The 14,384-nt window shown below is 40.6% G+C and overlaps 1 protein-coding gene across 8 annotated transcripts in view; it reads left to right on the top strand.

Moving 5' to 3' along the window:
- PRUNE2 (prune homolog 2 with BCH domain) overlaps positions 1 to 14,384 on the top strand; it is a 270,970-nt gene that overhangs the window by 73,370 nt on the left and 183,216 nt on the right. For all 8 annotated transcript variants that reach the window (XM_078436921.2, XM_078436919.2, XM_078436917.2 and 5 more), the window contains one exon: positions 12,381 to 12,533. In XM_078436921.2, coding sequence (XP_078293047.2) covers positions 12,381 to 12,533 — 153 coding nt within the window. The remainder of the gene's footprint in view (positions 1 to 12,380; positions 12,534 to 14,384) is intronic.

The raw sequence follows: 14,384 nt of genomic DNA, 5'->3' as shown, positions 1-14,384 counted from the left end.
GCTGAAATCAAGAGTCAGCCATTTAACCGACGGAGTCTCCCAGGCACCCCTATAACTTTCCTTTTTGTGAATGTGTTGATTTAGGTAGTTCTGTGAAAGAGTAACATCCATTTCGTTCCTGCCCATCCCTCCAACATTCTTAACGCCCAGAATTTGGACATTGTCCTTTCCAGTAATGAACCCTCTTCTTATTTTTATTTAGTTTTTAGAAATCCTGGTAGAACTTATTCTGTTCTTTGCAAGCCTTTGTTTTTATTCACCTTTTGTTTATCTACATATATATATATATGTATATAATTATATATATAATTTTAATCCTCTTGTGGAGTATACTACATATACAGAAAGGAAGACAAAACATAAATATAAAAAGCTCAGAGTATTATCACAAAAGGAACATCCTTTTAACAATTACCCAGGTAAAGAAAATGAATAAAAAGACCTCTTCCTGCTCCTTCCCATCACTCCTCGATCCCTCCTTAAAGGTAACCGGCATTCTCATTTTTATGACCCACGCTTCCTCGCTTTCCTTTATAGTTTTACTCCCTCCGGATGTACCCATAACACTACGGATTGGTTTTGCCTGCTTTGCATGTTATGTAAATGGAATCATATAGCATATACTCTCATTGTTATTAGATCTTTACATTTATATCAAATGTACTATCTATTTGCAGAAGTCGGTCATCTGTCATTTTTCCGTTCGTTACACAGGTCCTTCCTTCTCCCATACAATATTTGAAGTTGTTTACAAAAACGCATGCACATATAATAAAACAAGGACAAAAGAGTCCAGAAAAACAAAACAACATATTGAGAAAGGAATAAAAATTGTAAAAATTGTATTCAGTCCAGAACTTGGTGTATGAGCTTCTTGAAGCCAATGAAAAAATCGAAATCAAATTCACTGTAATTATATCGTTACTAAAACAAATACATATGCCAGTTCCTCATTTAAAAAAAAATCTGAGAATTTTTTCCGTACATCAGTTTTCCGGAAAATACCCCTAATAATGTCATCGACATCCTCAGTCATATGAAGTAGCGGTTTACACAGGAACTGGGTGCCGTGTGTCTGATAATTTCAACTCTCCAATTGGTGTATTGGTGTTGTTTTAATCAACTTCACCATTAAGACTAGCAACCTTATTTTCCATTCTAAATTTCTTTAGTCTACATGTTGCTCTTTTTCTCTAAATACAGGAAGTATTTAAATTCAATCATATTGGACTCTTTTATAGTCTTATACTTACTGCTGTAGAAATATATATTTATATTAAATGTATTCATTATTATTAAATATTAAATACAATTAATTATACATTAATCATAGAATCGTATAATTATATCTTAATTTAATATAAATATAAATATAAAATATTAAATATATTGATTATAAAGATATGAATTACATATTTATATATATATATCACAGTGTTTACCTTGTGGGAGAACATTGTATTAGAATATTGAGGTAGAACCTCGTTATAACGGATGTTGTTAAAAGATCATTTATATACCAATTAGAAGCAGGTATCCTGTTGCCAAGGTAGAAATAACCTGCTGTGCTTCTATAACAATGTACCCTCCGGGCCCTGGCGGGACAGTTACGGATAAATGTCAACAGGTGACTCACTCACGGCCAGTGTGTGTTCAGACGTTGATTTAATGAAGTTGACATAATTTGCGTTTCCTTAAATTGCTACTTCTTACAAAAGCTAGGTCTTGCTGTGCTCTTTTAAGAAGACATACCTCAAACTTAGAGATTTCAAGATACAGATCATTAGTATCACTTTTATCTGGAAAGACACAGATTTACTTCCATAGATTACTTTGCAATTATTTGTGTAAGAAGTTATTTGTCTACGAAGAGAATGTGCTTGTTCGGATGGGATCCTAAATGACCCTGGCTTTTGGAAGTGAGATTTTACTCGTCTCCCCCACCCCACATCTGTTTCTTCTGTTATGGTTCTTTATTTTATTTTATTTTTTTCTCCCCTTCTGCCTTTCCTTGTCGGCTCTTTCTGCTCTTCCTTTCTTTCCCTTCCTATTCTCTGCTTCTATGACCTTTTTGGTATCATTTTCAAACAAGCTGCAATCTGCATCTTTCTAAAAGTCACTGGATGCAGTCAGAGTGGCCTAAAGTTGGTGCTGGGCTATGCCCTGAGTGTTTGCCAAAAACAAACGATTACGGACCTGCCAGAATCCTCGGTCCGTGTTCTTTAATTTCCCCAGAGGTGTGCACCGGAGGAGTATTGCCAAATGTAAGCTCCATTAAGTTGCTGAATCATCGCATTGGGGATTTGTGTGCGTGTGTATTTGTGTGTGTGTGCACACGCGTGTGTGTTTCTGGGAACCAGCTGGCAATGATAAGACTGCAGCCACTGATTACCAATCAGGTTTCCATTAAGACCACGCTTCCCCCCACCGAAAGGCCTGTCACATTTATTTGTATAAGACCTCGACAGAGCCTCACTACGTATAGCAAACCAAATGATGGCAATTGTTCATCGCGTAGGACGCAGAAAACCTATGTCCTAGGTTTTCAAGAAAACGCAGTCTCTCCTTTCTATTGGCAATGCCACTTGAACTTCAATAAAGAATAGTTGCTTGCTATTTTAGTAGCCTGGATTAACAGCTTCAAAAAAGATCCTTTTAAGGAGGTCAGATGGGAAAGGAACAGAGCCAGATTTTTTCTTTTCTTTTTTTTTTTTTTCCTCTCCTGCCCAAAGAGGGAATCATGTCTCCCAGTGAATCATCTGTCTCCCAAAATGGTTACAGAGTCCAAAGGGAATTTCATCCATCCTGTTTTGCTCAGGAAGAGGGAAGATCTGTGTGGTGGGTACAGGAAAGAAATTACTTTTTTTTTTTTTTTTGCTAGATATAAAACCAGAACAATTCCTCAACCTCCGAGTTCTTATGCCATGCCAAGATAAGCCTTGTTCTTAAATTCACATGTTTTAAATCGATAAGATTATTAAGCACTAGAATAATAGGCTTCTTTTTTATTATCCCTTTTCAGGCAAAACTGCGAACGAAGTTGTATTTTCTGTTTTTTTCTCCTTTCTTCTCCCCCCGCCTCTGTTATTCATTCCTTAATTTTTTTGTTTCAGTATAAAAAAGAATCCCAAGTGAAACAAGGAAAGGGGTTTGAATCCCTTCTTTTCTGCTAAGAATTTATCATGCAGAATATGCCTTTACTGTGGTGAATGTTTTCCCCAAACCACTTCTGACTTCATTAGATCATGTTTAATATTAATGTACTGCGATTGCTTTTGGCAAAAGGTCCTTCGCTTTGCCATTCTTTTGAACAAAGCACATTGTGGTTGATTTTTTTTCTAAGGGAATGAAATGTTTGTTATAATTTTATTATAATTGCTTTCTTTGTTGCTTCTTGTTAAACCCCCCTGGCCTGTGAATAGCTGTGACACTGTTGGGTACATGTGTATGGGTTTAAATATATATATATATTTTTTTAGTTCTGCAGAATTTGCTGGAAGTTAAATCAACTCTTACTCCAAAAACAGGTTTGATTTTGCCACGAGGTGCCTTTGGCTGCTTATATGGCCTGACATTGATATTTAGTTAAGCATATACGTAAATGGGTCTTTAATGTGAAATAGAAAAATTTGCTATTGGTGAATCCCTTGAAGAAGGCTGGGCCATAACCATTCCTTTGCAGTAAAAACAACTCGGAGTTGTTGGTGAGAAAGATTTTGAGTTATTTTTTTCCCACCTACATTAGTATGTCGTGTTTTGCATTTTCATGTCAGACTCATAAATCAATGTTGGAAGTCTCTTTCAGTGACTTATTCTGTAGGACTTTGTTTAGTGCAATGCTTCTTTCTGAATACTGCTTTCTATTGTATGTATTTTAAAATTAAGATCCCCAAATCAAAAAAAAAGATGATTCTTAGTTCAACTGTGAGACAGGCGCGTTTTTGTGAAATTTATTCTTAAGGATCTTACATTTTGATGCTGTTACAGTTTTTTTTTTTAATTTTTAAATCCAATTCTCTAATTGTGATGGTTTATAGAAATACAGGAGATTTTGTGTTATTAAAGTGGTACCAAGCGCCCTTGCTAAGTTTACTTACAATGTCAAGCTCATTTGTAGTTCTTTTGAGTTTTTTGTATACACAAACATATCATCTGTGAGGAAAGACAGTTTTTTGATCTGCTTTTCCTTTCCTTCTACCTTTTACTTGTTTTGCTTGTCTCATTGCTCTGGCCAGGGTGCCGTGATGGATAGAAATAGCAGGTGTCTCATTCCTGATCTGAGGTGGAAGGCTTTCAGTATTTCACAGTTAAATACAAGGTTTACTTTTTTGATTTGCTTCTTATAAATGTCCTTCATCAAATTAAGGCAGTTGTGTTCCATTCCCACTTGGCTGAGATTTTATATAATGATTAAATCCTGGATTTTAGATAGTTTTACTACCTGACATCTCCTGAGATGGTCAGATGATATTCTCTTCTGTTAATATGCTGCATTATATTGGTTGATTTTTGAATGTTAATTTGTCCTTTATTTTTTTTTTTTTAATTTTTTTTTCAACGTTTTTTATTTATTTTTGGGACAGAGAGAGACAGAGCATGAACAGGGGAGGGGCAGAGAGAGAGGGAGACACAGAATCGGAAACAGGCTCCAGGCTCCGAGCCATCAGCCCAGAGCCTGACGCGGGGCTCGAACTCACGGACCGTGAGATCGTGACCTGGCTGAAGTCGGACGCTTAACCGACTGCACCACCCAGGCGCCCCTAATTTGTCCTTTAATTCCTAGGAAATCCCTACCTGGTGACTACATAATAACCTCTAATATATTGCTAATTTGGTTTGGGACTAGTTTAAAAAGTTTTTTGTTTGGTTTGGGGTTTTTTTTGCTATGCTTATTTAAGAGACTTGCCTTTAATTCTGCTTTCTTGTGATGTCCCTGTTGGATATTGGTATTGAGATTATGCTAGGTTCTGAAAGAAAATAAATTGGGAAGTGTTCTCTCTTTCTATTCTTTGGAAGAGTTTGTATAAAATCAGTGTATCTCTTAGAAGTTCGGAACAATGGATAGTAAGTGTAATGGATTCATTAAAAAAAATTTTTTTTTATTAAGTAAACTCTACTCCCAATATGGGCACTTGAACTCACAACCCTGAAATGGAGAGTCACACGCTCCACCGACTGAGCTAGCCAGGTGCCCTGAAATGGGACTCTTTTTTTTTCTTTAATTTTTTTTAACGTTTATTTATTTTTGAGACAGAGCATGAACGGGGGAGGGTCAGAGAGAGGGAGACACAGAATCCGAAACAGGCTCCAGGCTCTGAGCTGTCAGCACAGAGCCCGACGCAGGGCTTGAACTCACGGACCTCGAGATCATGACCTGAGCCGAAGTCGGCCACTTAACCGACTGAGCCATGAAATGGGACTCATTTTTATGCAGATACAAAACCATCTACATTTTAAATTTCTTTCCTGCCAGGCTTCACAAGTTGAGGGTTTTGTTTTTTTTTTCAGAAGTATTCAGAAGTATTATTCAGAAGCACTTATTCAGGAGTATTTTCGGACAAATTTTATAATCTATTACAGTTTGTTCTTATCTCTTAGTATTAGGAGAATCTGTAGTATGTTACTGTTTCATTCCTCATTTTGGTAAAATATGCCCTTCTCTCACTCTTCTCTTTTTTTTCTTAAACAGTTAAAAAACTATATTTTTATGCAAATTGCAAAATTTATATTATATATTATATTATTATATATTATATAACTATTATATTTATATATAAATACACTTACATTTTTATTATATCCTTCCTTTGACATGTTTTAGTTAAATTTGCTGGTTTTTTTTAACATCTGATGCTTTAAAAAAAAATTTTTTTTAAGTTAGAGAGAGAGAGAGAGAGAGAGAAAGAATCCCAAGCAAACTCAGTGCTATCAGTGTGGAGCCCATTTTGAGGCTCGAACTCACAAACTGTGAGATCATGACCTGAGCCAAAACCAAGAGTCTAGTGCTTAACCAACTGAGCCACCCAGGCACCCCTAACATCTGATGCTTTTAAAGGTTTTTTTCCTCAGAGCATAGCTTCGGTTGCATCCCACACACTTAAATGTCATATTTTCATTATCATTCAATTAAAATACATTACAAATATGTTGTGATTTCTTTTTTTTTTTAACGTTTATTTATTTTTGAGACAGAGAGAGACACAGCATGAACGGGGGAGGGGCAGAGAGAGAGGGAGACACAGAATCGGAAGCAGGCTCCAGGCTCTGAGCCATCAGCCCAGAGCCCGACGTGGGGCTCGAACTCACGGACCGCGAGATCGTGACCTGAGCTGAAGTCGGACGCTTAACCGACTGAGCCACCCAGTCACCCCACAAATATGTTGTGATTTCTTCTTTTACGATGAGTTATTTAGAAATGCATTGTTTAGGGCGCCTGGGTGGTCCAGTCAGTTAAGTGTCAACTTTGACCCAGGTCGTGATCTCATGGCTCCTGAGTTCCAGCCCCACGTCCGGCTCTGTGCTGACAGCTCAGAGCCTGGAGCCTGCTTTGGATTCTGTGTGTCCCTCTCTCTCTGCCCCTCCCCTGCTTGCACATTCTCTCTTTCAAAAATAAAATAAACATTTAAAAAAAAAAAGAAATGTGTTGTTTAATTTTCTAATATTTGGGAATTTGCTAGTTTTGTTCTATTACTGATTTTTAGACTGTTATGGTGGCCATAGGTGGTAACTCTGTGGTTGCAATTTTTTGAAATTTGTTAAGACTTGAGGCACCTGGGTGGCTTGATCAGTTAGGTGGCCGACTTCAGCTCAGGTCATGATTTCACAGTTCATGGGTTCGAGCCTCGCGTTGGGCTCTGTGTTGACAGCTCAGAGCCTGGAGCCCGCTTTGGATTCTGTGTCCCCCTTTTTCTCCACCCTTCCTCCCCACCCCCCCCCGCCGTCTCTCAAAAGTAAACATTAAAAAAATAAAAAAAGACTTGATTTATGCCTCAACAGATGGTCAGTTTGGGTTAATGTCTTATTTGTGCTAAACAAGAACGTCTAGTCCGCCATTGTTGATGACAGTGTTTAATACATGCCAGTTTGGTCAACTTTGCTAGTCATGTTGCTCAAATATTCTACATCTTTACAGACTTTTTTCCCTACTGGTTCTTAGAGTTGCTGAGAGGGAACTTTAGTCTACTTTGTCTCCAATTAATATATCAAACAATTGTTCCATCTTTTCTACTTTTTTACTTTCAGTCTTTCAACATATCTCAACATATCTCAACATATTTCACCATATCTCAGGTGTGCTTTTACAAAGTCAGCCACTTAACTGACCAAGCCACCCGGGCACCCCAAGGCATAAGTCAAAACAGTATATTGCTATTATGGCTTTTAAAATTCAGTTTGATACTTTTGTCTTTTAAAAAAATATATTATTTTTGAGAGAGAGAGAAAGAGTGACAGAGTGTGAGAGGTGTGAGAGGCGGAGGGGCAGAGGGAAAGGGAGACACAGAACCCGAAGCAGGCTCCAGGCTCCAAGCTTCGAGCTGTCAGCACAGAGCCCGACGCGGGGCTCGAACTCACGAACTGTGAGATCATGACCTGAGCTGAAGTTGGACGCTCAACCGACTGAGCCACCCAGGCACCCCTTTGCTGTTTGTTTTCAACTTGTCTCACATTTCTTCCGTTTCCTTATTTCTTTACTCCTATTATATTAAAGTATTTTTGCTGTTACATTTCCCCCCATTGGTTTGTGAGATATCAGTTATTTAAGAAAGCTATTTTAGTGGTTACATACGTGTTATAACATACAATTCTAATTTCATATAAATTGATATTTTGATCACTTCCCTGACAATCCAAGAACTGTAGAGCGATTTACCTCTACTTGGTCCCTTCTGCAATTTGTCACCACTGGAATGTATTTTAATCACGCATAAATTTAAAACTCCATAAGATACTGCATTTGTTTTATGCCATGAACATTGATTTATTCTTATCCACGTATTCTCGTTCTCCAGTGCGCCTCTTTTCTTCCTTCATTTCTTGGCTTCCACATATAATGGTTTTCTTCTGCTCCTACTTGCTTTCAGTGTGGGTTTTCTCTTGGCAGACCATTTCAGTTTATTTTTCTGGAAACGTCTTTATTTTGCCTTCATTTTTTCATGTGTTCACTCAGTACAGAAATTTAGATTGGCAATTATTTTCTATCCGTACTTTGCAGACAATTCCATTGTCTTCTGGCTTTCATCATTTTGGAGGAGGTCAGCTCTCCCTTTTATTGTTGTACCTTTGACAGTCATGTTTTCTTTTTCTGATTGATTTCAAATTTCTATTCTCTGTAATTTTTAGCAGTTTTAGTGTCATATGGCTAGAGGTCTTTTTCTTTGTGTTTATCCTGATTTGGGTTCATAGTGGAACACAAATACCGTGGAGCAATATCTTTCATTAATTTTGAAAGGTGATTGGCTGTTGCCTTTTTAAATATAATCTTAGTCCTGTTTTTCTCTCCTCCAAGGGAAACTTCCATTGCATGTATGTTAGGCCTTTTCTCCATGTTCCCTGGGTCTCTTATGCTCATCTGTAGATTTTTCATCCCTTTAGTCTCTCCATACTTCAGCATGGAGATTTTCTTCTGACTTATTTTCCAATTTACTAATCTTCTCAGTGGATCTCATCTGTCATTGAACATAGTTTTTGAGTTCTTTTTATACGTTTTTTTAAACTTTTTATTTTACCTATTTATTTTTTAAATGCTTATTTTATTTTGAGGGCGAGAGACCGAGCATGAACAGGGGAGGGGTAGAGAGAGAGAGAGAGACACCCACACAGAATCAGAAGCAGGCTCCAGGCTCTGAGCTGTCAGCACAGAGCCTAATGCAGGGCTCGATCGCACCAACTGCAAGATTGTGACCTGAGCTGAAGTCGGACGCTCAACTGACTGAGCCACCCAGGCGCCCCTTTATTTTATTTTTTGAGAGAGAGAGACAGAGCGCAAGCAGGGGAGGGGCAGAGAGAGACACACACACAAAATCCGAAGCAGGCTCCAGGCTCCGAGCTGTCAGCACAGAGCCCGACGCGGGGCCGGAACCCACGAACTGTGAGATCATGACCTGAACCAAAGTTGGACACTCAACCAACTGAGCCACCCAGGCATGCCTATTTTTTTTTTTTTTTTTGAGTTCTTACATTCAATGATTAAACTTGCAGTTTAAAATTTTCTTTTGCATATTTTATTTATAGATTCTAATTCTCTACTGTAATTCTCCAGCTCCTTTTTAAAAATTCCCTCTAGTTCCGTTTCCGTTCCTTCTCTCATGAGTTTTTTTTTCTCCCCCAAACTTTTCAGTCATTTGATCATATATATATTTTTTAATGCCTGGTAATTTGTCATTGATTGCTGAACAGCATACATGAAAGGTATAGAGACAATGAAACGATGGATGATGAGATGTGTTTGCTCCAAAGAGGACAGGCTTCTGGCACCAGAGGTAGCTAGAAGAATGTCAGAGAAACTTCATCTATTTTGCGTTTGAGCTGACTCAAATCAGGACTTGCGTCGCCTTGAGGACTAATCTATTCTTGCTTCATCCTTTGGCTGTGGTAGAGGTCAGCAAACTTTATCGGCGTAAAGTCAAGCAGGAGATATTTTAGGCTTTGCAGGCCTACGGTCTCTGTTGCAACTACTCACACCGTCATTATAGCACAAAAACATCCATAAGCAACGTTAGTAAGTGTGGTTGTATTCCACCAAAGCTTTATTGAGAAAATCTGGTGGTGGACCAGACTCACCCTGCAGATCATTTCCCTCCAACCTCTTTCCCAGGCTCTCCAGGGGCCCCCTCTCAAAACCTGGGGTATTTAACCCGACACTCCTTCTCTGCAGAGAGCCCTGAACCTCAATTTTTGCCTCCCCATCCCTGTGAAACTATTGTTAGATCTGTGAATCTTCTTATCTCATTAGCTACAACTTCTAAATTAACAAATACCCAGAGAGGACGAACAACACCAAGCGTGGGCGTCACCCCTTCGCGCTTTCCTTCTCTCCAGGATCTTCAGTTTTAAGATGGTCACCTGGGTAACTGCCTGATGTCATCACAGATTTTTTAAAATATATTTTAGTGCAATTTTTTTTTTTTTTGGTCTTTTATCTAGCTTTTCTCCTTGTTCTTGGTACAAGTAGTTTATCCGAGCCAGAAGCAGATGAGGGTCTTTTTTGAAATTCAGACTCACCGTTGCCTCAACAAAGAGTGGAAAAGCCATCTTTATGTTTTGGATTCTGTGCCAGAAATTGTCAGACCAAAGAATCCAGCTGGCTGCTCCCCACCTTTAAATGATAATTTATCTTGAATCTGTCCACTTCTCCGCCTGTGGACTGCTTCTTCCCTGACACTCATCTAAAACAGCCTTCTAATTCTCCTGGTATGCTTTGTCTGATTCATTCTCTGCTTGGTAGCTAGAGGGATTCTTTTTTTTAACGTGTATTTATTTATTTTTGAGTGAGAGAGAGAAAGGGGGGGATGGGTGAGGGGCAGAGAGAGAGAGAGGGAGAGAGAATCCCAAGCAGGCTTCTCACTGTAAGTGCAGTGTCCAACACGGGGCTCAGTCCCACCACCCGTGAGATCACGATCTGAGCTGAAATCAAGAGTCGGATGCTTAACCGACTGAGCCACCCAGGTGCCCCTCACATTTACGTTTTGTAAGAATCCCTCCAGAGCCTCTCCCACCTCAGTGCCTTTGCACATGGTCTATGTGACCATGATCTTCTTACTTTTCCTTTACATTAAGTTATCCTTCAAGTCTCAGCCAAGGTTAACTCTCTCTACAAAGCTTTTTGTGACTCCTAGATTCTGGTCTAGATCTAGAGTACTTTGTATTCCCCCAGTGATATTCCTCGTCCCTCTAATGACGGAATTGTATGTGTTTACTTATTTGTAGCCCCTAAACGACTATGAGCTTCAAGGGGCATGAATGTCTGTATCTCAGTCTTGAATCATTGCATCTAGCATTGTGCCCTGCCCATAGCAAGTGCTTCTTTGTTGAAGGAATGAATGAATGAATGAAATGCTTTAAATAAATAAATGCTTTAAATAAATGCTTTAAATATATTTGGCATATTTACTGTTATTATGATATTTGCATTCATTGATTCTCAATATAACTTTGCAAGCTGGGAAAGCAGTATTATTTCTGTTTTAAAATGGGCAAGTGGTGGGGCACCTGGGTGGCTCAGTCGGTTAAGCGTCCGACTTCGGCTCAGGTCACGATCTTGCGGCCCGTGAGTTCGAGCCCCACGTCGGGTTCTGGGCTGATGGCTCAGAGCCTGGAGCCTGCTTCCAATTCTGTGTCTCCCTCTCTCCCTGCCCCTCCCCCATTCATGCTCTGTCTCTCTCTGTCTCAAAAATAAATAAACGTTTAAAAAAATTTTTTTTTGAAAAATAAAATGGGCAAGTGGTGGGGCACCTGGCTGGCTCAGTGGAACAGGTGGCTCTTGATCTCAGGGTCATGAGTTTGAGCCCCATGTTGGGAGAGATGGTGACACCTTGATTAATCAACAGGTGTGGCGACTTTTAGAGAGTTTCGTCATTCATCCTAAGTAAAACTTTTCTTTCCCCCGTGGCTCCGTGTTAGCCCGGATCAAGATACAGGGGAAGGGGATGTGACAAGTGGCAAATCCTCCTTTTCGTGGTGAGATTGTGCACAGAAAATTCCAGGAGTTTGTCAGAGGATGGTCATTCCTGTTGGCAAATTACTGTGTAATCGAGGCCTGTAGTCTACCCCCAGCTTGTGAATTCTTATAAATGGATAACAGTAACTTCGAAGAAGGGTGTGGTTCCTGGGAGATTGAGAATGGGCTCCAGATTCAACACCTTGTCCGATTCCTTTCCTGCTGACAGACTATGCAGTCCTTGAGTTGTTAAAAGGAAGAAGTTCATATGTGAGCCCTGTAATGTGATGAGTGGAAGCAGTCTCCTCTGTGGTCTCTTAAAGGGAATATTAAAGGGAAATAGTAAATAATATTAATATTTTAAAAGAGTTTGCCATTAAATTCCATTCTGAAATGATAAAAACACGTATATCATTTTTGTAGGTTTGTGTGGGTGGGGAAAGCTATCCATTTTGTTCCTTTACCCATAAACTCTGTCCTACGAAGTGTGTAATAGGCAGTTACATTGCAGAGATCAATACCTGGCGATCAGAGAGGCGGGGCAGACAGTATCTGAAGCGTTTTCTAACACCTGCCTCTTGAAAGCTACTCCATGGAGGCCACTGGTCCAGACAAGAAACTGAAAGTGGAAGTATGGCTAGACAAGCCAGAAAACATGGATTTTCCTGGCTCCCATCCTGGCTTGGCTGGAAAGTGAAAGGCCATTTTCATTCATGTCTTTTAGGTAGCATCCTTTTCAAGTGGATGACCATGGAATCCGAGAAGATCTCAGAGAAGCAGGAAGAAATTCTCTCTATCCTGGAAGAAAAATTTCCCAGCTTGCCCCCGAGAGAGGACATTATCAACGTCCTGCAGGAGACCCAATTCAGCGCTCAGGGTGAGTGACTCTGTCCCCCGGCTCTGTCACAGCGCCTGAGTAGGGATGGTTTCTGGGATGGCACGTTGCCAGCGCCTTTGTTTTCTTCCCTACTGTCCGTGCTTGTGGAAGATTTTCAGGCACACGATGTTGACTCGCCTGGAAGCAGGCAGCCCGTACCGCAGACTCACCTCTGGGGCCTTTGTGTCTGCATGTATGGGTAATTCACACGTCTAACGTGCACCGTGGATGCCTCATTACATGAAATCCCTGTGCCGAGAAGGTTCTATTCTGAGCAATGTGGCAGGAGCAACGTCAAGTACAATGGCATTTCATAAATCAATTAATTTTAGAAAAAGAAAGAGCAAAGACAGCTAAGCAGATAAAATTATTCTCTAAATCGAAGCTTTATCAAGACAGTGGATTTCCTGGCTCAGTTTTTCATCGTGATGAGAAACAGATATAATTCACGGATGCTGGAATAACTTGGCACGGATTATATGAGTCTTCATGACAATCCTGATAGGTATTACCCCCAGTTTCCAGATGTGAACACTGAGGCACAGAAGGGCGGCTTTGCTTTCTGGTCATCACGCACACAGCTGGCGAGTGACCAGGCCAGCCGCAGACAAAGCTTTCTCCTCAGTTTGGAATCCCCCGGGGACAGAGCCAGAGGCAAAGCAGTTTATTTTGGAGAGGAACCCAAGAAGCACTGAGAGGGGACGGAGGGGCTTATGGGGCAGGTTAGCTCTGTGGGAAGCCATACCGTCACCCTGCGGGGGGGGAGCCCGGGGAAAGAGAGAGGAATTGCACCTCGGTGTTATCCCATGTGTGTTAGATCCCAAGTGTGTTAGAACTTGCTCATCCAAGCTCCAGGGGCCGGTTGTTAAAACTCAGGACTTTTGTGAATTGGGTTATGTTGGGTTGGCAGCTGGAAATCAGCCCTGGTGGGAGTATTGCCACCACAGGGATGAACAAACGCTACAGATCAAGCTTCGCTGTTGGTTGTTAAATATTCACCAGCATGCCACTGGACTGTTGGGGGCTGCTCAGTCCCGGGGGCTGTTAATACCCCCCAGAGCGGGCTTTCGTGGTTGGGCGTCACACCACGGAAGGTGTTGGGACGTGTGGGCGGGGCCCCGGCACATTTGCTCCCAATGTACACGCGTGCGTGTAGGTGTAAGTGTGGCTGCACGATGGGGTGCGTTTATGTCATTCACTTTCAAGACTAGACCAAGATTTTAATGTCACAATATATTCTATAACTCATTTTATGCTGCCGTATGATAGATTGTGGCCTGTTAGTCTTCAAGTCAAAGGAAAATGTTTCATACCCATCTGTTTCCCCACACTGCTGTGATTGGCAGAGAGTTCTAATTTTTTTTTTTATTTTTTTACATTTATTTATTTTTCAGAGAGAGGGAGAGAGAGACAGAGCACAAGTGGGGGAGGGGCAGAGAGAGAGGGAGACAGAGAATCCGAAGCAGGCTCCAGGCTCTGAGCTGTCAGCACAGAGCCGCGTGCAGGGCTCGAACCCATGAACCGTGAGATCAAGACCTGAGCTGAAGTCGGACGCTTAACCGACTGAGCCACCCAGGTGCCCCTATGAAGTGCACTTTGAATTAAATTACAATAGAAAATATGAAGGCCCAACTGAATCCATCCTGAAAGCAAATTTTGATCTTGCGATGTATTCCTTAGCTAGCTTGCATGATTCTGTTAGGTTTTTGTCATTGGCTCACTCCTCCCCATTCCATTCTCTGCCCTGGTCTGCTGTGGGCCTCTAGAGGCTGACCTCCGAGTGTTTAATCCTCTGCCTTCTGGTTAGTGAAAAGCGTTAGTAACACATGGGATGTGAGGATCCAAGGAAGG

Source organism: Panthera onca, chromosome D4 (genome assembly GCF_046562875.1).
Source record: "Panthera onca isolate mPanOnc1 chromosome D4, mPanOnc1 haplotype 2, whole genome shotgun sequence".
NCBI lineage: Eukaryota > Metazoa > Chordata > Mammalia > Carnivora > Felidae > Panthera > Panthera onca.
Note: the sequence above shows the minus strand (reverse complement) of the source record. Positions and strands in the feature narration are given on the sequence as shown.